The following is a 22,185-nucleotide window of genomic DNA, read 5'->3' as shown; positions in this document are numbered from 1 at the left end:
GGAGCTCCTTCTGGTGCGTGATTGTTTTGTTCCATTACTAGACCACCTGTGATTGTAGAGTCAGAACGTAATTTTAGCCACTACATAACTCATTCTTGTCTCAACCTTTTGAAGTTCAAGTGCGTTAAGGCATTCTTTTCCAGGAATGTTACGGAGCCTGAGTAAATTCCCACATCCTTCCAAGGTTCATGATGGAATGAGGAGATAGGAATTTTGACCCAATCGTGGAGTCCTTATTTCTCTAACCTGGTTCAGCATGTTTTTGGAATGACTGTCCTCGAATCAAATTGATTCAACACATGTGGCATTTATAACATGCAAGCCACTATGCTAGGCACTTAGTGACCCAGAACATAACTAGCTGTATCTTTTGATCACAAGAAGTTGATTTATATTTTTATTTTACTTATTATTATTATTATTTTTTAGAGAGAGAGCAGGGGGAGAGGGGCAGGAGAGGGAGAGAATCTTTTTTATTGTTAATGTTAATCACCATACATGACATTATTAGTTTTTTAAAAAATTTTTTTATTGTTTTGTTAATCACCACACATTACATCATTCAACAGTCTTGCACACTTCACAGGGCACATACTGTGTATGGCTCAGGTACAGTGACTAGTCGTCCAGGCTTTGCTGGGACATGCTTCATCTTTATCTTCATTTCCGGTTTGTTCTCTAGTCTTGTTGAGAAAATCCAGTCTCCCTGGAGGGAGGAGGCCAGGTACTAGAAAAGAAGAGGGCGAACAGGTCATCTAACAAAGACCGAGGGTCAGCATAGCAGTGATCAGTCATTCGAGGTTAAAATCCTTTCCCCCAAATTAACAACTTTCCCCCCAAATTAATTAATGTAGTGACCCTGGTTACTTGGGGGAAAAAAGTGTATGTGTTTATGTCTTATATAAACAAATAATTTTTAAAAGATCTTACTAAGCTACTATAGTCAAACTGCAACGAACCCCTTATCCCATCTGAGGTGATTTGAGCTCTAGCAATTCAGTGTTCTCAACCTTTTCAAATTACAACATGCTTCCAGAAGTTTCCATAAAAACCCGTGTAATCCTTTCTTCCAGCTATACCTCCCAGACCCTCCTGTCTGCATCCTGGCCCCATCTTCTATTCAGTCAGTTTCAAGCCTGATTTTTTTTTTAAAGATTTTATTTATTTATTTATATGTCAGAGAAAGAGAGAACACAAGCAAGGGGAGTGGCAGACAGAGGGAGAGGGAGAAGCAGACTCCCGGCTGAGCAGGGAGCCCTTCGGCTCAGGTCATGATCCCAGGATCCTGGGCTCGAGCCCAACATCCTCGGGCTCTCTGCTTAGCGGGGAGCCTGCTTCTCCCTCTGACCCTCCCCCCTCTTGTGCTCTCTCTCTCTGAAATAAATAAATAAAATCTTAAGAAAAGAAAAAAAGAAATGTAAATTCTTGGGCTCCCAGCCTAGATTTAGGGATCAGAAACTCTGGGGGTCAGGCCTAGCAGTCTGGTTTATTAAGGCCTTGAGGGGATTCTGAAGTAAGTTTGAGAACCACAGGCTTACATCTATCTCTTCTCCTTAACCTGCTCTGCTCTTCAACTACAAATAGCAAGCGCCTGCTAGTGTTAGTACAAGCAGAAGACTTTTTTGGCCACCCCAGGGGTTCCCCTATCTCCTTGGGGATTCGGCTATTTTAGCGAGGTTTCAAACTTTTCCGTGCTTGTCTTGATTCTCCCCCTTGTGGATAATAAAACATTTCTAGCCAATGCCCTTGTTTTCCACCCGCTTCTTTCAAAGTCAAAGGGCAATTTGGCGCCTGGAAATTCACAGACTTCTTAGGAACAGAAACTTTGCTCAATTAACTTTGTAACTCCACATGATGGGGAGGTGAGGATAAAATGTGAGTTTCCCCCGCTTTCCCTGATATCAGTACTGGTGTAGTTCTTCACACACTATAAGATGCCCTTCAAATGCATCCATTCATTTGACCCTGACACTCACCTGTGAGCTAGGCAGAGGTACGATCTCCATTTTACAGAAGGGGAGCAGGCCCGGAGTGGCAAGGGAATTATTGAGGGGCATGTAGCTGGCTGTAACACAGCCTGGTTTCAACCCACACCCTCCTACTCCGGCCCCCGAGCCCTTTCCCGACTTCCTGCTGGCTGAGCTGGGCAGGTGGCTGTGGGTGCAATGTTAGCTAAGGCAGCAGAGCTGGGTGGGGTGAAGCAGCCGTACCCTCTGGGGTTCTCCAAACTGCACGAGAGGATGGGAAAAGGAAGTAGGGAAGATGGTTTAATCAGAGTCATGAAGAACACAGGGCAGAAAGGACAGCTAGGGGACTGGCATGAAGCCTCCAGGCTGCTGGTAGCCTGGATATTTGAGAAATCCCCAGGTGGACTTCCCAGCCCCAAAGCCTTCCTTTGAGAACTGTTTTCCTCTTCTGGGTCTTAAGTCTGATGAGACCTATTTGCCTGCCTGCCTTGTTGGGGACCAGTGGTGCCAGTTCCCCACCGTTGGCTTATCCCATCCGGTCACCTTGCAGGTAAGATGCTGTGTGTGTGTGTGTGTGTGTGTGTGTGTGTGTAGGGGTAGTGAGTGGAATGGAGAGGAAGCAGAAGTAAATTCCATGCTCACCTACTTTAATTAACGTAGTCCTCATAGTACAACACCCTGCAGGGTGGGGATTATGTATCTTCTTTTTTTTTTTTTTTTTTAATTTATTTGACAGAGAGAGACACAGTGAGAGAGGGAACACAAGCAGGGGGAGTGGGAGAGGGAGAAGCAGGCTTCCTGCAGAGCAGAGAGCCTGATGCGGGGCTCGATTCCAGGACCCTGGGATCATGACCTGAGCCGAAGGCAGACGCTTAACGACTGAGCCACCCAGGCGCCCCAATGTATCTTCTACAGATAAGACACTGGGGGCTCAGACAGGCTTTGTCGAGGTCACACAGCTAGTCGGGAGCAGTAGTGGGGTCCCAGCCAGTCTCTCTGACTCCCAGGTTTGTGCTCCTCCATGGGGCCACAGTTGGCCCTCAGCAAGGAATCAAGACTGAGTTGGGTGCATAAAACTGCTTTGATGTATGTCTGATTAATTTGGGCTGATTAATTTGAACCTTCAAAAACAAGCCACTTTAGGGGCGCCTGGGTGGCTCAGTCAGTTAAGCGTCTGACTCTTGATTTCAGTTCAGGTCATGATCTCGGGGTCGGGAGTTGGAGCCTGGCATCAGGCTCCGTGCTGGGTGTGGAACCTGCTTAAGATTTTCTCTCCCCCACCCCCCCCCTCTCTAAAAACAAAACAAAAAACACAAGCTACTTTCAGTTTGTAGCAGTTCTAGGGGTAGTGTGTCTCCTGCTTATACACCCAAGCCCTCTGCGAATGGGCACTCTTACTCCTGGCCACCCTCCTCTGCCTGGCTTCCCTGGGAGTTTAGATGCTAATCCACTTTCACCTCTTCTCCAGATACTAATCAAGACAGAAGAGGCTGAGCTGTTAGAACTGATCTCCTTCCCAGCCTAATTCCTGTCCCCAACCCCGACCCTTGTGGGAGACTGCCTTTACCACCAAGCCGGCCAATGGTATCCAATACCTTTCCTGAACTGTGCCTGGTCTCCAGACGCGGGCACCAGAAATGCTCAGTTACTGCAAACATTTTGGCCTAATCTAGGGAAATCATTATAACAACAATAAGAGCAGTGACAACTGGTCTCACACATCTGATCTAATCCTAGAAGGAAGCTGTATTTTTTTTTCTTTTTTGAGAGAGTGGGGAGGGGCAGAGGGAGAGGGAGAGAGGGAATCTTTTTTTTTTTTAAAGATTTTATTTATTTGACAGAGAGAGACACAGCAAGAGAGGGACTACAAGCAGGGGGAGTGGGAGTGGGAGAGGGAGAAGCAGGCCTCCCGCCAAGCAGGGAGCCCGATGTGGGGGCTCGATCCCAGGACCCTGAGATCATGACCTGAGCTGAAGGCAGACGCTTAACGACTGAGCCACCCAGGCGCCCCAGGAGAGAGGGAATCTTAAGCAGGCTCCAGCACAGAGCTCGATCTCACGACCCTGAGATCATGATCTGAGCCAAAACCAAGAGTCGGACACTTAACCTACTGAGCCCCCGGCGCCCGGTGTGTCTGTCATCTTTAACTTCAGGTCTCCAGGTTTTGTCTTCATCAGAATAGCCACATTGCTCTCCATAATTGCCTTGCTAACAAGTGAACTTTGAACTTATAACATAGATTTATGCTAATATAACGTCACTTTTGTCTATGTTCCACATTGAGCTTTTACAGAAGATATGATTTGCTAATAGGATTTTGTTGTTCAAAATGTTTGAAAAGCCCACTGAGCCCCTGGTCTCTTTCTGGGTCATAAGTGAGAGCAGAAGCCTTCTGTTTGGGAACCTGAGGGAACACGTGCATCAGAGGGTTGGCTTTAATGTTCCAAGTCATCACTCTTGAATGGATCATAAGCCACGGCAAATGGTATAAAGACTTCACGAAATAGGTACACCATATTTCATGTCATTTTTTTTAAGTAGGCTCCATGCCCAGCTTGGAGCCCAACTGAGCTGAGATCAAGAGTTAGACCCTAGAGCCACCCAGGTGCTCCTTTGTCATTATTCTTTTAAAAACTATGCACGCATAGGGTCATTTTTTTACATGCATCTCAATGTATGCACATACACACGTGTAGAGATTGGAGCGGGCATTGATTACTTGGCTGCGCAGAAAACGATCCCAATGACACCCATGATGACAATGACAATAGGACAATAGTTAGCACTCATGGAGGGCTGAATATGTAACAGGTGATCTTTTAAGTGCTTTGCATATAGGATCTCATTTAATCCCTCCCCAAAACTGACTCTGAAGTAGAAACTATTGTTGCCTTTGTTTTACGATGAACAAACTGAGGCATAGGGGATTAAGTAATGTGCTTGCGTACACAGAGCTATGTAAGCAGCTGGGCTGGGGTCCAAACCCAGGAGTCTGACCCCAGACCCCTCACTCTTCTCCACCTGGCTATACTGTTGCCTGGGATGCATTGAGAGGTACTCAGAGGGCTGAGAGCTAGCAGCAGAAGGAAGAAGAGGGGGAATGGAGGAGAGCCAGGGAGGAATGTGCTGTGTTTTGGGAGCTGCCCAGCTGGGTGTTTCACCTGATAGCCTCTAGCTAGATATTTCACCTGATAGCTTCTACCGGAGCCAGTCTGAGCGGGCTTGGAGCTGAGGATCTGCACAGACTCCGCCCCCCTCCCCCCTCCCCCGCGCCCCGCAAACTTGTCCTGAACTTACCTTTAGCTCCTTATAATATACTAAGCTCTCCCCCATGGGTGGAATTTTCTGCCATTTTTTGGACATAATGCATGCACTAGCATGTGGACGGGCTTGGTCTGAGCAATTGAACCGAAATGCCCAAGTAATAGAATATGTATAAATTCCTTAATGTATATGCAAGCTCCTTGCCCCCGCCCCCTAATACACTGAATAAAAGCTTCCTGTCCTCACCCCACGGAGAGACGGTGCTTTGAGAGCGAGCGATCTCCCTGTCTCCTTACTTGCATCAGGTAATCAAAAGTTTTTGCTTTCAAACACTTCCTTGGCTTGTGTTCAATTTAATGCACCCCAGGCAGCACCCGCCCCCCCCCCCCCGAATTCAGTCACTGTACTGCCTCCCAGACCCTACACGTGCTCGTGCGTGTGATTGAGGCGGAGAGAAATTTTTCCACGAAGGAGGGCTTCCCAGCAGAGGTTTCTGGTTAGCATTCTGAAACAGTGAAAACGACTTACGTTCATATTAAGCATTTGTGTTTTCAGTTCGACGATGAGTTTAGAAAACGAATATAAACATATTCAGCATCATTGGGATAGCCACCTTATAGCCAAACAACTATAAATGTAAGAAGTACATCATGAACATTTACATTTACATTTACAAGTCATTAATAACAATTGAAGCTCAACACCATATATATATATATATATTTTTTTTTTTTTTTTTCCTTTAAGAGGGTTCCACGTATTACTTCAATTTGACTAACCCTATTCTTGTTGTTCTAGAAATGGGATGACCAGCTCTTTCAGAATATACAGCAACTGCCTCCAGCTAAGCAGTGCCCGGTTTAGGAGATTTACGGTAAAAGCCATGTTTCCTAGGAGGTCAGTACAAAAAGCCAGACTTCTACTGGCAGTTTCTGGGAGAGATCAGCTTTCCATCCAACGCAGGGGTTTACCTTTCCTCTGGGAAATGTTTATAACAGAAAAGGCTCAACTGGGATACCTATCAGCTTCTCCTGTACCTCTGGTGTGTAGTGGGGTTGACAACGGGCAAGGATAAAATGAGCTGGTCATCTCAGGATCATGGAAAACCTGGACCCGAGGCTCAGGAATGCCCCCTATTTTCGTTGTGAGAAGGGAGACAGTTCTGTCCCCGTGTGCCAAAAGTGCGAAACATGTGTCTTGGCTTGGAAGATCTTCTCTACCAAAGAGTGGTTCCGGAGGGTCGGAGAGGTGCCCCAGAGGAGGTTTCTAGTGAGCATCCTGGAGCAGCTGGATAGCTTCTATTTGCTGCACTATTTTCAGAATATCCTTCAGACCACACAGGGGAAGGATTTCATCTACAGCCGGTCCCGGATCAACCTCAGCAGGAAGGAGGGGAAAATCGTCAGGTCTTCCTTGAACCAGATGTTGGATAAAACCGTAGAACAGAAGATGAGGGAGATTCTGTACTGGTTTGGGAGAAGCACCCACCGGACCAAGGCAAATTACACGCTCTTGCTGCTGCAGATGTGTGACCCCAAGCTGCTGCTCATGGCTGCCAGTGTCATCAGAGTCCTGTCTCTGAGACAGCAGAACAATGTTGCAGGTAATGAGTCCGCAGGTGGACTAGGAAGCCAGACTTCGGGAGCCTGTAAAGGAACCAGGGTGTGGACAGGCTTAGGTAGACGGGGATCTTCCAGAATGCAGGATAGAGCTCCTTGTCCTCACCTGCAGTCCTGTTTACTGAAGGAGAAATTGACCGTGACTTCCTTCTAGAAAAGTATAGAATGCACACACAGAAGGAAGTACAGAACTTGTAACTGCCAGGCATTTATTTATTTATTTTTTGTATTTTTTTTTTAAGCTTTTTCTCTCTTTAAGGTTTTATTTGTTTACTTGAGAGAGAGACAGAGCACAAGCAGGGGGAGTGGGAGAGGGAGAAGCAGGCTCCCCGCTGAGCAGGGAGCCCATGCCTTCCTAGGATTTGATCCCATGTTGCTGGGATCATGACCTGAGCCGAAGGCAGACGCTAAAGCCACTGCGCCCCTTTCTGCAATTTTTGTATAGAAACTCTGAAGCCCCCTCCTCACCCCCCCCCCCGAAAAACCAGACATAACTGGCCTGGTCTGTTTCATGTAGATTGAAGAGAAGCTAGTAGAAATTAAAGTGTTGGTCTCACCTCCTTTCCTCCACACCCCCGCTTAAAGAGCAACCTTGTCTTGGCCATTGGCTTTTCAGGCCTCGATCAAGACACTAGTGATGTGTTTTTCTTTCCCGAGAAAGACTACAACGCGCAGTGTGAGACCTCAGATGTTTTCTGGGCAGCTAGCACCAAGAACGCATCCTTCCCTTTGTCCAGAGCTTCAGGAAAAGAAAAGTCGCTTGAAAACATGGGAGTTGAGGCATCTAATACTGGTAAGTCAGCTTGTAGCAAGAAAGCTAAAAGATAGGAGATTGGGAAGACCCGATGGGGTTCAAGTGGCAGGCACAGGGCAGTAGCATCTGGGGGTGACAGATTTTGGACACGAACGTTCATTTGGCACCAACAGTGTGTTGGGCTCACTGATCCTTATGACGTCATCGAATCCCGCATCCGGTATGGGAGAAGCAAGAATTAAAGGTAGTCATTATCACCTTAAAGTCCATGTTTTCACTTCTCCATCTTGGTGCCTCTGAGAGACACCTGAAAATAGAGCTCAGAAAGGAAACTATCAAAGGGTTTCCTTTGGAGTCTCCCTCTGCCCCCGGCCACCATCCCTCATCTGACCCCTGACCTTTTGGTGTGGTGGGCACCTCTAGAAGTCAGCCCACCAATGCCTATTTTTTATAGCACTGGATTCAGTCTTGAGGAGGAGACAAAAGCAGTAGGGGGACCTGGGGCCTAACCTCAAGGCTCTCCTGAGTTGGTTTGTGAAGCGAAATCTCTACGTGATGTAATTACAAGAAACACAAAGCATTGATTCTCAAGCACTTTTTATCTGGAAACTTCCAGATTTCATAAACAGAGAAGACAGTAATCACTACGCACATAACCATCCCTCAACTTCGATAATTGTCAACGCTAGACTCATTCATGTCATTCATTTGCCCCTTTACAAAATTGTTTAAATTTGTTTTTTCCTTGGGGTATTCTAAGGAAATTCCAGGCACAAGGCCATTTCAACCTGAGTGGGGCAGGCTTTGCTACTCTAGGTATCTCCTGGAACTGGGAAGGCTGAAAAGTCCTTGTGCATTTGGTTGGGGAGGTTATTATTTCCAGTTTGGCAGAAATAATGACAAAAATCCAGTGGTCTAAGGGTGGATTCCGATGAGCTCTATTTCTGGGGAGAGGGTTTGCTGAGGGCTTCTCTTGGCCTGAAGTTACCATAAAATCAACCCCATCCTGCACCTTACTCTGGTTTTCCTCTAGAAGGACCATGGAAGAGTTCGATCCAGTGTATTTCCGAGATGAATAAGCTGTTTTCCAGAAAAGCAGACCTGTCGAAGGCAGAATACACCCCCTCCGATCTGTTGGTTGATTTGGATGTCGTCAAAGACCTGTCTTCCGGGGTTAGCAAATTCCGGGACTTCATCCATTACCTGCCCATCCACCTCTCCAAATATATTCTAAGTATGCTGGCCTGTGCTGGGGGGTTTCTCGAGATGCTGCGCATCATGGCTTGGTTGGGAGGTTCCCAGGTCCATGTTTTTGTTTTGTTTTGTTTTGTTTTGTTTCAGGTATGCTGGATAAAAACAGCCTGAACAGGTGTGCCTCCGTGAGCCGGCACTGGGCCATGCTGGTGCAGCAGGTCAAGATGGATCTGTCGATGCATACTTTCATTCAGGGCCATATTACCTTCTTGCAGGTACTTCCTATCTGGGAGGGGTTGATCTGGAGACTGGCCTCATTTCCGTGTTGGACTTGGCCTGATTTGGGGCCTTTCTGGTCTATTCCGTAGACCCTTAGTTGGCCTTCTGCTCCATGTTTGCTGCTTTGTGGGCTTCAGTAGTCGCTTCCTCTGTGTCTGGTCTCCCTGTTAATCACCCCTAGCAGGGACAGCATATATAGAAACTTCTCAGGAAGAGAGAGGCAGAGTCTTTCTGAAACCTCACAGAGCGGGGAATTGTTTTCCCCAGAGAGCTATATTGTGGCTTTTGCAATAAGAGGGCCATGAGTATGTTCCTGGAGCCTCCTCATATGGTACACAGATGTTTCAAAGATCAAAAAGCATATTCTTGGGTCCAGATGCAATTCTCCTGGAATAGTATCCATCTCTGACATTTTTACTTCTGTTTCCTGCCTGAAGCCTTACCCTACATCATGGGTTCCTGGTAGCTTGAGTTTTTCCCAGCAGATGTAGATAACCAAAGACAGGAAGAGGCAGGCATCGTGAGGCGGGCCATCCTCTGGGAAACTGAGGACTGCTGGCCATTTCCTGCTGGTGTCCCTCTATGTATTTGGTATTCATCATCCACCCCACGCTAGTCTGCGCACACTACCAGCCTAACGGGCCAGGCCTGGGCCTTCCTTCGCCAGACTTTACCCACCTTTCAGATCTTGCCAAGTACTAGTTTCCCCCTCCTCTTGGAGCGTAAGGGCCAAGAGTAATAACCATTTTCTGTTTATGTTTTCCCTCAGGGATCCTACACAAAGGGAATCGATCCTCATTATGCCAATAGGCTTTTTATTCCGGTTCCTAAAATAACTGATAACGGGAAGCGCATGCGTGTGAAAAATCAGAAATTGAAACTGAGAACAAAGGTGGGTGGTTGTGGCATCTGGGGCAAGTCACTGTGATGTCCTGTTCTCCTTAGCCATGCTGGAGTCCAGACTCAGCTGTCACATGAGGGTAGAGGAAATGGGAGGATAGAGGATATAGAGTATGGATTTAGGGTCTGGGAGGTGACAGTCCCTAAGGGAGACCAGAGTTCTGTGCTGTGTGTCCTTAAGCAAGATGACTTCCTCTACTTCAGCCTTAAATTCCTCATCTGTGAAATGAGTGGCTGTCAGTGATAGCTGGGATTTTCCTCAGCACCCGTCAGTCTACCCATCCAGAGGCTGTAAGAGTCTGTGGCTCAGGAATGTGAGGGCCAGGGCGGGTCCAGAATGTCCAGGGTCCCGAATGAATTAAGCTTTCTCCCCTCTCACTTCCAGGTTTATTCTGGTTCTAGGAATGAAGGGGGGGAGTTACTTAACCATAAACCTCCCTATCAAATTTCAGACAATGATGAAGAGCTGATGAAAGACTCTGAGCTCTCTATATAGCTTATCCAGGCATGGTGGTCATTCCTAAAACCATCAGATTCTTGCCCCCTCCGTTCTGCTCAAGGGCCTTCTCTTTTGAAATCTCTTCAGTGGGCCCCAAAAGGATACTTAATGAGGGGTGGCCAGACTGGAGCTTCTCATACGGAAACCGTGTAGTATGAGTTAGAATTTGAGGGGTAGAAGGGACCAGAGCGACCATCTAGTTCATATGTCCGTAGAAGCTAGACGAAGGAATGAGGGAGGTTGGTGGTGTGAGTGGGTGTGACAGAACCACCATGAGCTGGAGAGTTCCCTCCCCATCTGAAGGGGCCAGTTGCTACTCAGCTCCGGCGAATTATTGCCATGAGAGACTGTGGACCTCAACCTCCCCGTCCATCTGAGCTTTCAAGAAAAGTTAGAAATCTGAATTATCTTGTGACACATCTCGTTTTCCTTAAATGCGGGCAACCAGTTAAAAGTGTTTTTTTTTTTTTTAAACTGTGGGGGCCAAAGAAAACACATTTGTGGACTTCATCTGACCTGCAATTTTTTATCTTTGAGTTGGCCCATTCACTCATTTTACAGATGAAGAGACTGAGGTGCAGAGAGTTTCAGGTCTCCCAGACAGAGTGACAGAGATACAAGTTGGACGCTGACCCGTTCTTTCCAAGCTTGTTGCTCTAAGTATAACAGAACTAACACCCTTCTTGTTTAGGTGACATAGCTAGTAATTGCCTGACAAAAAAGGACTACCCAAGCAGCGTTTGAGATTTTAGAAATGTTCTAATTTAAGAGAAGAGAGAGAAACAGGTAAAGCCCTATGGACAACAGACGAGAAACATGAAGGAACAAGACAAGGCAGTTAAGGGGTATAAGTTAAGGTATAGTGCTTCTCCGGGCTGATGATTGCCATGGGTCCTGAGGTTGAATGGTGTGCCAGGCATGGTGCGAAGGGCTTTGTATACATCATTCACTTGATCTTCACTGTAGATCGAGTGGATATCATTGCTCCCAGTTTCTGGATTGTGGAAATGAAGGCTGTGAGATTCCAGAACTTGCCAAAGGTCTCTTAGCTGGTCAGTGGCAGAGCTGGGATTTGAATCAGGTCTTTTTCCTCCCAATGACTCCACCACGGAGCTTCTAGGCTCTCAAAACCTAGCTGATGACAAAGAGCCGAGGAATTCCAGCCCAGGCGTGAGAAGCCAAGGAAGTCTTGATTAATTCAAGGCAGGATATCAGAGCTGCTTGGACATTAAAGGGGAGGCAGGTTGACAGATTCTGCGGAGAGGCTCCTGAGGTGGACATCACTACTGGGCTAAACATCAAGAAGGAGGTTGAGCCGAGAAAAACAGGCATCCCAAGGAAGAGTCGACCGGCATGGTGAAGGCTAAGTAGGAAGGAGACTTTGAAGAGATGTTCCCAGGAGGGCTCCCAGGTCCAAACATGATGCTGTGGTTTTCTTTGCTTTCATGATAAACTCACGCTGTTTTTTGGTTTCCTGCTAGCATGGTTATCATTTCCTATTATTTGAGGGTGAAGAGTGTGGCCAGAAAGAGGAGTGAAACTGAGAGTCTGGTTGAATCATCTGTGCCAGAATTTAGTATGTCTGGCAGGCCATAGTGTCTCAGAACATGTGCCATGGAGGGAGGGAGGGACGGGGGGAAGGAAGGGAGGGACTGAGGGAGGAGGAAAGAAGGAAGGAAGGGAGGAAGGAAAGAAGGAAGGAAGAAACTCTTAAAAAAGGAAGGAAAACACCCCCATTGAGACTTGATAAAATTGATTTTTTCTCTCTGAGGCTCAGCTGTATCTCATCTCTAAAACGATGAGAATACTTCGTGGGGCAAGTGACGTACTTCATGAGAAATCAAGCTTGCCTCTGTGTGCAGACTTCAAGGCACAAATGGGTAGAGCGTGTAGCTGTGATTTCACATAGGGCTTGAGTTCCCACCGATACGCTCTGTACTGTAAGGTATATGCAATATACCCACGAAACCCCAACTTCTGCAAAATAGCCCGTTAGAGGGCACCTGTGACTTTATTTTGTAAGCATTACCCTTTGTGAGCTCATTTTTGGAAAAGTTGAGCGATCACCGACCTTGAAAGTTCATGGAACCAGAACACACAGAAAATACAAAGAGATGGAGGACGAGTCAAGACCCTCGACTGTCCGTGGATTCTTTAGGGCCTGCTCATAGGTCTGTCTCTACCCACACCTAGTGGCAGCCATAGCCCAAAGAGGAAGACTCCTTGGGCCCTTATGTCCCTGCCTGGGAAGACCTTAGGGGGTGCATGTTTGGGGTCCGGGGTAGAGTTGCCACTGTGCTTTGACTCCAAGTGTTCCCTTGTTAGAATGACTACAACCTGTGGGCCGCATACCAGAACCAGGAAACTCAGCAGGTCCAGATGGAGGAGAGAAATGTCTTCTGTGGGACTTATAATATCCGCATTCTCTCTGACACGTAGGTACCGGGGTCAGAATCCAGGTCTTCAGGGACCCTTGAATTACCCACACTTTAGGGGTCTTTAGGATTCCCATGACCCTGGAAAGGCAATCCTTCCTCACCTCAAGCTCCAGCGCCCCACGAACATGAGATCCCCTTCGGAGAATAGTGCTGGATGTTGACACCATTCTCCGCAGTGGGTAGAGGACATCTCCCGTTATAATTTTGGGTATACTGATCAACAGTCTTTCACACAAGTCACATGCATGAAAGCATTCCTTTTTTTTGAAATATTTTTATTGTTTTATTCTAATTTTAGAAGTAATATATGCTTATTGTGCAGAAGGAATCCACCAAATGCCAGAAAATGTATAGAGAAAAGCAAAGACCTCCTATAATCTTCATGTATATCAATACATGAATTAATATTCATTATATTAATATTCATGTATGTTTATATTCTAGAATTTTCTTTGCATGTATACCTACAAATTTTATTTTATTATTTTTTAAAGATTTTATGTATTTATTTTTGAGATAGAGAGAGAGTACATGAGTACAAGCAGGGGGAGGGGTAGAGGAAGAAGCAGACTCCCCACTGAGCAGGGACCTCGACATGGGACTCGATCCCAGGACCCCAGGATCATGACCTGAGCTGAAGGCAGACACTTAACCAACTGAGCCACTTAGGTGCCCCTACCTACAAATTTTTTTTTTTTTTTTTTTTTTTTAAAGATTTTATTTATTTGACAGAGAGAGACACAGCGAGAGAGGGAACACAAGCAGGGGGAGTGGGAGAAGGAGAAGCAGGCCTCCTGCAGAGCAGGGAGCCCGATGTGGGGCTCGATCCCAGGACCCTGGGATCATGACCTGAGCCGAAGGCAGACGCTTAACGACTGAGCCACCCAGGCGCCCCTTACCTACAAATTTTAAATAAAAATGGGGTTATGGGGCACCTGGGTGGCTCAGTCAGTTTAGCATCTGCCTTCGGCTCAGGTCATGATCCCAGGGTCCTAGGATCTAGTCGTATGTCAGGCTCCCTACTCAGTGGGGAGTTTGCTTCTTCCTCTCCCTCTAACCCTCTCCCCTGCTTGTGCTCTCTCTCTCTCTCATGCTCTCTCTCTCAAATAAATAAAGTCTTTAAAAATGGGGTTATGCTGTACATATTTCTGTAACCCACTCTAGCAAAGTACTGTGGGTATCTTTCCATGTTAAATATGAAGATGGTATTTATGATAACTGCATGGTGTGATATCCCTTGTATATGCCATAGAAGGACCTTCAATAATCAACTTTTATTTATTTATTTATTTTAAATTTTATTTATTTAAAAAAATTTTTTTAAAGATTTTTATTTATTTTAGAGAGCGAGCACAAGCAGGGGGAGCAGGAGAGGGAGAAGCAGGCTCCCTGCTGAGCAGGGAGCCCAATGCGGGGCTCCATCCCAGGACCCTGGGATCGTGACCTGAGCCGAAGGCAGACGCTTAACCGACTGAGCCACCAGGCACCCCAAGATTTATTTATTTATTTGAGAGAGAGAATGAGCGTGAGCCCAAGTGGGGGGAGGGGCAGAAGGAGAGGGAGAGAATCCCAAACAGACTCCCCGCTGAGCATGGAGTCCGTCACAGTGCGGGGCTTGATCCCACAACCCTGAGATCATGACCTGAGCTGAAACCAAGAGTTGGATGCTTAACCAACTGAGCCACCCAGGTGCCCCAATAATCAACTTTCTGCCATACTTTAGGCCTAGGACTTCACTCTTTATTCATCAGGCTTTGTGGAGGCTGTCTCTCTCTATTTTATTTTTGACTGTGAATGTTAATTACAAATTACATCTTGAGCAGTCAGTAGGGCGAAGACACAGCAGATAGGGGAAAGGCAAAGGTGAGTTTTTATGGACGGCATGGTGCCCTTTAGAAGAGGTGATGGCTGATTGAACTCTAGATATAACAAGGGGAATGAGGATGAAGAATTACTTCTCATATTCAGACATGACTACATCCCTGTTTGCTAAAATAATCCCACTTTACTCTGTGGTCCTGGAATTATTAATAATAGTGTCCCCCTTCACAATAAAAAAGTCTCATTTTGGACAATAAATGATCTGGTCATCTTGCTCATATTTTATCTACTTGCTAATAATCTTCTGATTGGAAAATTAACTTAACTTCCCCTGTTTTCCTGGACTGCAATCTCATTGAAGGCAAGATCCATATCTTAATTCATCTTTGTATTTCCCATGGTACCTGTTAGCACAGGACTTTGAACCTAATATATACTCATTGGATATTGGTTAAGAGAGAAAAAAAAGAAAGGAACAGTGGGATATGCAGTTGGTATGTAGGGCTTCCCAGCTGTGTTCCTCTGAGGTTTTCCACAAAAGAAGATTTCTGTGGTCAAATAAGTTTGGGAAATGATGCATATTCTGTTCTCTCTTGGGGATTTATCATATGTTAGCAGATTTTTCTTTCTTTCTTTCTTTTTTTTTTTAATAGTTTTGCCTGTTGTCTTTAGGTTTTAACCTGAAATGACTTTTTGGTATGGTGTAAGGTAGGGGTCCACCAGGGATGTGCCATCTGCTTCCCATATACCATTGCTGCAGGTGACAGCCATCATATTAAGGGAGTTCTGGAAGGACATTAACTCTTCTTTCATGGATCATCTTTTTCCCCCGGCAACTCAGGTGGGATCGAAACAGAGTCATTCACTATTCTGGGGGAGATCTGGTTGCAGTGTCATCCAACCGGAAGATCCAGCTTCTAGATGTCATACAAGTAAAGGAGTTACCCATTGCGTTCCGAGGCCATGCTGGGAGTGTCCGCGCCCTCTTCTTGTGTGAGGAGGAGAACTTTCTACTGAGTGGGAGTTATGACCTGAGTATCAGGTAAATCGTCCAAGGGAGTTGCGGTCCACCCCACCCAAGGCCTAAAGTCAGCTTGTGCAAGAAGCATGCATGCTTTTTCCTTTTAGTATTTATTGAAAAGTTATCCTAAATGATACTGACTTCTTGAATAACCCGTAACATTTTTTCCTTTATTTGGCAAGGTAAAAACCAATGATTTGTATATTGTTTAAACTTTGAATGAGACTGATTTATAATGATTATCAGATCTGTTTTCTAGATGAAGGCTGTGAATCGGAAAGTATCTTTTTTAGCACTCTTAGATGGTGGCATAATTTATATTTCTTTTTATAGATTCCTCAGGGAAAAGTGCTTGTCTGTGGGTATGAAATGTGGTATAGAAGCAAAATAGTGTTTAAAAATGTATATATACATACACACATATTTTTAAACAATATAATAAACAGCGATGTACTATTACTCAGGCCAAGAAATAGATTGTTACCATTCCCCAAATCCCCTTCTTTCTCCCTCCCAAGCAGAGGTAATGTTATCCTAAATTTTATACTAATTATTCCCTTGTATTTCTTTATAGTTTTGCTACCTATTTATAGATCTCTAAATATATTGATAGCTTTTGTCTGTTTTTAAACTTAATGTAAATAGAATTGCATTTAAAAAATTCATCTGTACTTGATTCTTGCACTGAACCATGATTTTGAGATTTATGCATAAGATGTAAGTAGCAGTAATTAATTTATTTTCATTGAGACATAGTCTTTTATTGGATGACTATATTATAACTCATTTCATCTTTTGTTGACGGATGTTTGCATTATTTCCAGTTTTTTATTCTTTCAAAGAATAAACATCTTCTGCTCCAGATGTTCTTGGATGTGTCTCCTGGTACCTATGTGCATGAGTTTTTAAAAAAATTTTTTCTGGGGCACCTGGCTAGCTCAGTGGTAGAGCATGAGACTCTTGATCTTGGAGTTGTGAGTTCAAGCCCCATGTTGGCTGTAGAGATTACTTAGAAAATTAGTAAAAAAAAATTTTTTTTACTAAGATATAATTGACATACAACGTATTAGGTATATGATATAATGATTTGATATATGTATATATTGGAAAATGATTACCACAGTAAGATTACTTATATCCATCACTACTCATAGTTACAAATTTTTTCTTGTGATGAGACCTTTTCAGATCTACTCTCTTAGCAACTTTCAAATGTATGATGCGGTATTGTTAGCCATGGTGCATGAGTTTTTCTTAAGGTTTATTCTTTGTAGTGAAATTTCCAGGTAGGAGTACTAAATTGTTTTTTAAAAGTTGTATTAAGTTACACTCTCATAAGCAGGGTATGAGAAGATCCCTTTTATAAATCCTCACCAATACTTACTAGTAAATGTTTAAGACTGACAATATTAAGGGCCAATCTGATGGGTATTAAATAAATCCTTATTGTGGTTTTAATTTTTACTTCTTTGATTACTAATGAGATTGAGCATATTCTCATATGTGTGTATTAAGGTTTCCAGAGAAACAGAACCAGTGAGATGTGTGTATATATATATATATATATATATATATAGAAAGAGATCTATTATAATGAATTGGCTCACATGATGATGGAGACTGGAAAAGTTTCAAATCTGTAGCATGGGCCAGCAGGCTGGAGACCTAGGAGAGCTGGGGATAGACATAAGTCTGCAGGTGATTTGCTGGAGAGGTTGGTCTTTTTGTTCTATTTAGGACTTCAGTTGATTGGATGAGGCCCATCCACATTATGAAGGGCAATCTGCTTTACTCGATGCCCATTGGTTTATTTTTTTATTTTTTTATTATGTTATGTTAATCACCATACATTACATCATTAGTTTTTGATGTAGTGTTCCATGATTCATTATTTGCATATAACACCCAGTCCTCCATGCAGAACGTGCCCTCTTTAATACCCATTACCAGACTAACCCATCCTCACACCCCCCTCCCCTCTAGAACCCTCAGTTTGTTTTTCAGAGTCCATCGTCTGTCATGGTTCGTCTCCCCCTCCGATTTCCCCCCTTCATTCTTCCCCTCCTGCTATCTTCTTCTTCTTCTTCTTCTTCTTTTTTTTTTTTTACATATAATGTATTATTTCTTTCAGAGGTACAGATCTGTGATTCAACAGTCTTGCACAATTCACAGCACTCACCATAGCACATACCCTCCCCAATGTCTATCACCCAGCCACCCTATCCTTCCCACCCCCCACCACTCCAGCAACCTTCAGTTTGTTTCCTGAGATTAAGAATTCCTCGTATCTGATTGACCTATTTCGCTCAGCATAACACTCTCCAGTTCCATCCATGTCGTTGCAAATGGCAAAGATTTTATTCCTTTTGATGGCTGCATAATATTCCGTTGTATGTATATACCACATCTTCTTTATCCATTCATCTGTCGATCGATGCCCATTGGTTTAAACGTTGATCTTGTCCCAAACCACCCTCCAAGTTGACACATAAAATTAACCATCACAATATGTTTTAGACCCATTTGTGCTTCTTCTATGAAATTCCTGTTCAGTTTTTGTTGTTGTGGTTTGGTCTATTTTTCTGTTAATTTATTTATCCTTATTGATTCGTCAGAGTTGTTTATACTTTTTGGATACTAATTCTTTGTTTATTTTTGTGTTGCAAATTTCTTCTTCCAATTTAAGACTCCTCTTTTCACTGTGGTGTCTTTTTTTTTTTCTTTTTTAAAAATTTATTTATTTATTTATTTGACAGAGAGAGACACAGCAAGAGAGGGAACACAAGCAGGGGAAGTGGGAGAGGGAGAAGCAGGCTTCCCGCCGAGCAGGGAGCCCGATGCGGGGCCCGATCCCAGGACCCCGAGATCATGACCTGAGCCGAAGACAGACGCTTAACGCCTGAGCCACCCAGGCACCCGACTGTGGTGTCTTTTGATGAACAGAAATCCTTAACTTTAAGTCAGTTGACTTCATGGATTTAACACGTTTAAGAAATCCCTCCCTTTGGTAAAGTCGTGAAGATATTCTCCCGAAGTATCTTTTTAAAAAATTTTTTTAAATTTAAAATTTTTTTATTTTTAAAGATTTTATTTATTTATTTGAGAGAGAGAATGAGTGGGGGGGAGGGGCAAAGGGGGATGGGGAAGCAGACTCCCCCAATTCGGGACTCGATCCCAGGACCCTGAGATCATGACCTGAGCCGAAGGCAGACACTTAACCAACTGAGCCACCCAGGCGCCCAGTATCTTATCTTTATTTATATTTTTAAATTGATTATTGCTAAAAAAAAAAAATAAATAAAATTGATTATTGCTGGTATATAGAGAAATGGTACTGATTTTTGTAGATAGTTCTTATATCTAGCAACCTTGCTAACTTCTCTTATTAGTTTTAAAAGTATGTGTGCTGATTTGGTTTTTCTATATAGATGATCTTTCAACCAGAAATAATGATAATAATTATCTTATTTTCTAATACTTATATACTACTTTTTCTTTTTCTTTCTTTCTGACTTTGCCTAGGCCTTCCAGTTAAGCAGAAGTAGTGAGAGCAGGCATCTTGTTATCCTTTTTGAAGGGAGTATATCTATATTTTTTTCACTAAGTATAATGCTTGCTGTTATGACTTTTTGTTTATAAGTTTGTGAAATCAAGGAAGTTCCTTCTATTCCTATTTTTCTTTTTCTTTTTTTAAAAAGCTTATTTATTTATTTAAGTAATCTCTACACCCAGTGCGGGGCTTGAACTCTCGACCCTAAGATCAAGAGTCTCATGCTCTTCTGACATAGCTGGCCAGGCATCCCTGTTCCTATTTTTCTCAAAGTGTTTATCAAATATCTTTTCTACATAACTTAAGAAAAACAAGCTGATCACATGGTCGGCCATGTTGCTAGAAACAGAAATTCAAAGCATGCTTTTTCCCAGATTACTGGGATATCTTTAAATGAACTGTGGGTTCATAATAGGCTCTGAAAAACAGCTAAGGCCACAGGACCTTTGGGAATATTAGAAGGAAAAGCATAGCACATTCAAAGAAAAACAAAAGACACATTTATTAATCATTTATTATGTACCAAGTCTCATAATAACTCTATGAGGTAACTACCATTATTATCCCCAAATTACACATGAGGAAACTGGGATACAGAGTGGTTCATTAACTTATCCAAGATCATACAGCTAGTAAGTGATGGACCTGCGATTCTACCTCAGGCCGCCTGGCTCTATCTATCTATCTTAGATACCCACTATTTTAATATTACACTTTGTCCCATCACAAAAGCAAACTGGCTGAAGTGGAAGTCTGTATCAGTGATAGTTGAGAGACCTCTGGCAAATTTGCTTATTAAAAAATGGTGTGACTCATACATGTTCCCATGTATTTCTTAGATATGTCTTAGAAATACACATAAAATATTTTGGATCTAAGTGACTGAGGTAAATGGTTCTGTTGTTCTTGTTTGAAGATCAGCTCTACCATTGAATCAGTGCCATGGATTTTAAGCCTGATGGTGATTCTAGAAACTTCCACCTAATACCAACTAACATTTATTAAGCATTTTCTACATGTTGAACATCGTTCCAGTGTTACATGAATTAATGCAGGGTTTCTCAATTTGGGACTGTAAAGTACTTTGTGTGAAGGGTGTCCTGTGCATTGGAGGATGTTTAGCAGTATCCTGGGACTCTACACACTAGAGACCAGTAGCATCTCTCTCCCCACTTGAGACAACCAAAAATGTCTCCAGACATTGCCAAATGTCCCCTAGGGGTGGAAATCACTCCTGGTTGACGGTCACTGCATTTTGTATTTAATTCTTTACAAAAACCCTATGAGGTGTAACTATCATTGTTATCATTTCTATTCTACCATTGAGGAAATGAAGCTTACACAGAAATTAAGTAACTTCCCCAAAGTTACACCTAATAGGTTCTGCAACTGGGATTCAAATCCAGGCCTCTGACTCTAAGCTTGACCATGAAACTTTGCCGCCTTCCAACAACCTGTTGATCTAAGGGAAGTTGTATACAGTATGATCCCTTTGGGTCCTCAGAAAAATCTCAAAAACATTTTTTTGGCCTGATTCCTGCAGATCCTGGGATCTGAAAAGTGGGGCTTGTATACGAATCTTCAATGGCCACCAGGGGACAGTCACTTGCATGGATTTATATAAGAACAGGCTCGTATCTGGAGCAAGAGATTGCCAGGTGAAAGGTGAGAAAGAAATGCCTTAAACTTTCTCAGAAGTTTCCCAAATCCATGAATTGTCAAAATACTGTTTTGCTTATTTCTGTAGGAAGACATTCTTTTATCCATCCATCCATCCATCCATATATCTATTGATCCATTCAGGTAACAGTTATTTGTGGAATACCTACGATACGCTAGACACTGTGCTAGGTGCTAAGGAAAAAAACAGATATGAGATGGCCCTTTCAATATGGCTTTTTATCTCCTCAAGAGGCTCATAATCTTTTAATGGAGATAGATACATAAATATATAATGGAGGATGTAATAAATATATGGATAATAATGGCTGCCATTTATTGAGTACTACTTTTGTGACTGACATAGGTACCTTACACATATTATTTATTAATTTAACCCTCACAAGAAGCCTATGGTGTGGATGCAGATGAGAAATCCAAAACTGAGAGAGAAAAACACCTTGCCCCAAATCAGAACAGCTGAGTGGTGGAGTGGGGATTTAAACCCAGGGCTGTCTGACTCTAAATCATGTGCTCCTAACCAACATGTGGAATTCTTTTTTTTTTTTTTTTTTAAGATTTTAGTTTATTAGAGAGAGAGAAAGCATGAGCAGGGGGAGGGGCAGAGAGAGAGGGAGAGGGACAAGCAGACTCCCTGCTGAGTGTGGACCCTGACAGGGGCTCAATCCCAGGACCCTGATATCATGACCTGAGCCAAAGTCAGACACTTAACTGACTGAGCCACCCAAGCATCCCACATGTGGAATTCTAGGGGACCATGGAAACAAGAGTAACAGGGAAAGTACCACAGACAGGGTGCTGTTTGAGTGTGTTCTTGAGGATGAGTAGTTCTACAAGCAGAGGGAGAATGTAGGACGTTATAAGTAGAAGCACAGCACAGGCAAATTCACAGAAGGTTGAAGAAAATGGTGTCTTTAGGGAATTTCCCCTTGCTTGGGTATGGCTGGACTGCAGCCTGTGGTGTTGGACATAAGGCTGGTTAGTTTGTTTGGGGCCAGATTACCAAGGGCCTTCTGCATCATGGTAGGAAATTGAACTTTATCCTATAGAATGCAGGAGGCTATAAATGCACTTTGAACTGCGGACTGGCATGATGAAATGTGTATCTGACAAAGATAACTCTAGCGATAGTGTGGAAGGAAGATTTGGAGTTGGGGAACTCTGTGGAGACAGGAGACAGGTGAAGACACTACTCAGTC

General features: G+C 43.7%; 1 protein-coding gene across 3 annotated transcripts in view; it reads left to right on the top strand.

Moving 5' to 3' along the window:
* The first annotated feature begins 5,240 nt into the window (after positions 1–5,240).
* The window catches only part of FBXW10B (F-box and WD repeat domain containing 10B), a 37,010-nt gene continuing 20,065 nt past the window's right edge, over positions 5,241–22,185 (top strand). The window contains exons 1-9 of one of the 3 annotated variants that reach the window (XM_078067941.1): positions 5,241–5,536; positions 6,030–6,834; positions 7,512–7,643; positions 8,638–8,838; positions 8,946–9,073; positions 9,847–9,969; positions 12,802–12,911; positions 15,577–15,777; positions 20,850–20,971. In XM_078067941.1, coding sequence (XP_077924067.1) covers positions 6,330–6,834; positions 7,512–7,643; positions 8,638–8,838; positions 8,946–9,073; positions 9,847–9,969; positions 12,802–12,911; positions 15,577–15,777; positions 20,850–20,971 — 1,522 coding nt within the window. In that variant the 5' untranslated portion in view covers positions 5,241–5,536; positions 6,030–6,329. Of the gene's footprint in view, positions 5,537–6,003; positions 6,835–7,511; positions 7,644–8,637; positions 8,839–8,945; positions 9,074–9,846; positions 9,970–12,801; positions 12,912–15,576; positions 15,778–20,849; positions 20,972–22,185 lie in introns of those variants that run through there. The other 2 variants (XM_078067942.1, XM_036071842.2) reach the window with 2 other exon arrangements.

This window comes from Halichoerus grypus, chromosome 2 (assembly GCF_964656455.1).
Source record: "Halichoerus grypus chromosome 2, mHalGry1.hap1.1, whole genome shotgun sequence".
NCBI lineage: Eukaryota > Metazoa > Chordata > Mammalia > Carnivora > Phocidae > Halichoerus > Halichoerus grypus.
Note: the sequence above shows the minus strand (reverse complement) of the source record. Positions and strands in the feature narration are given on the sequence as shown.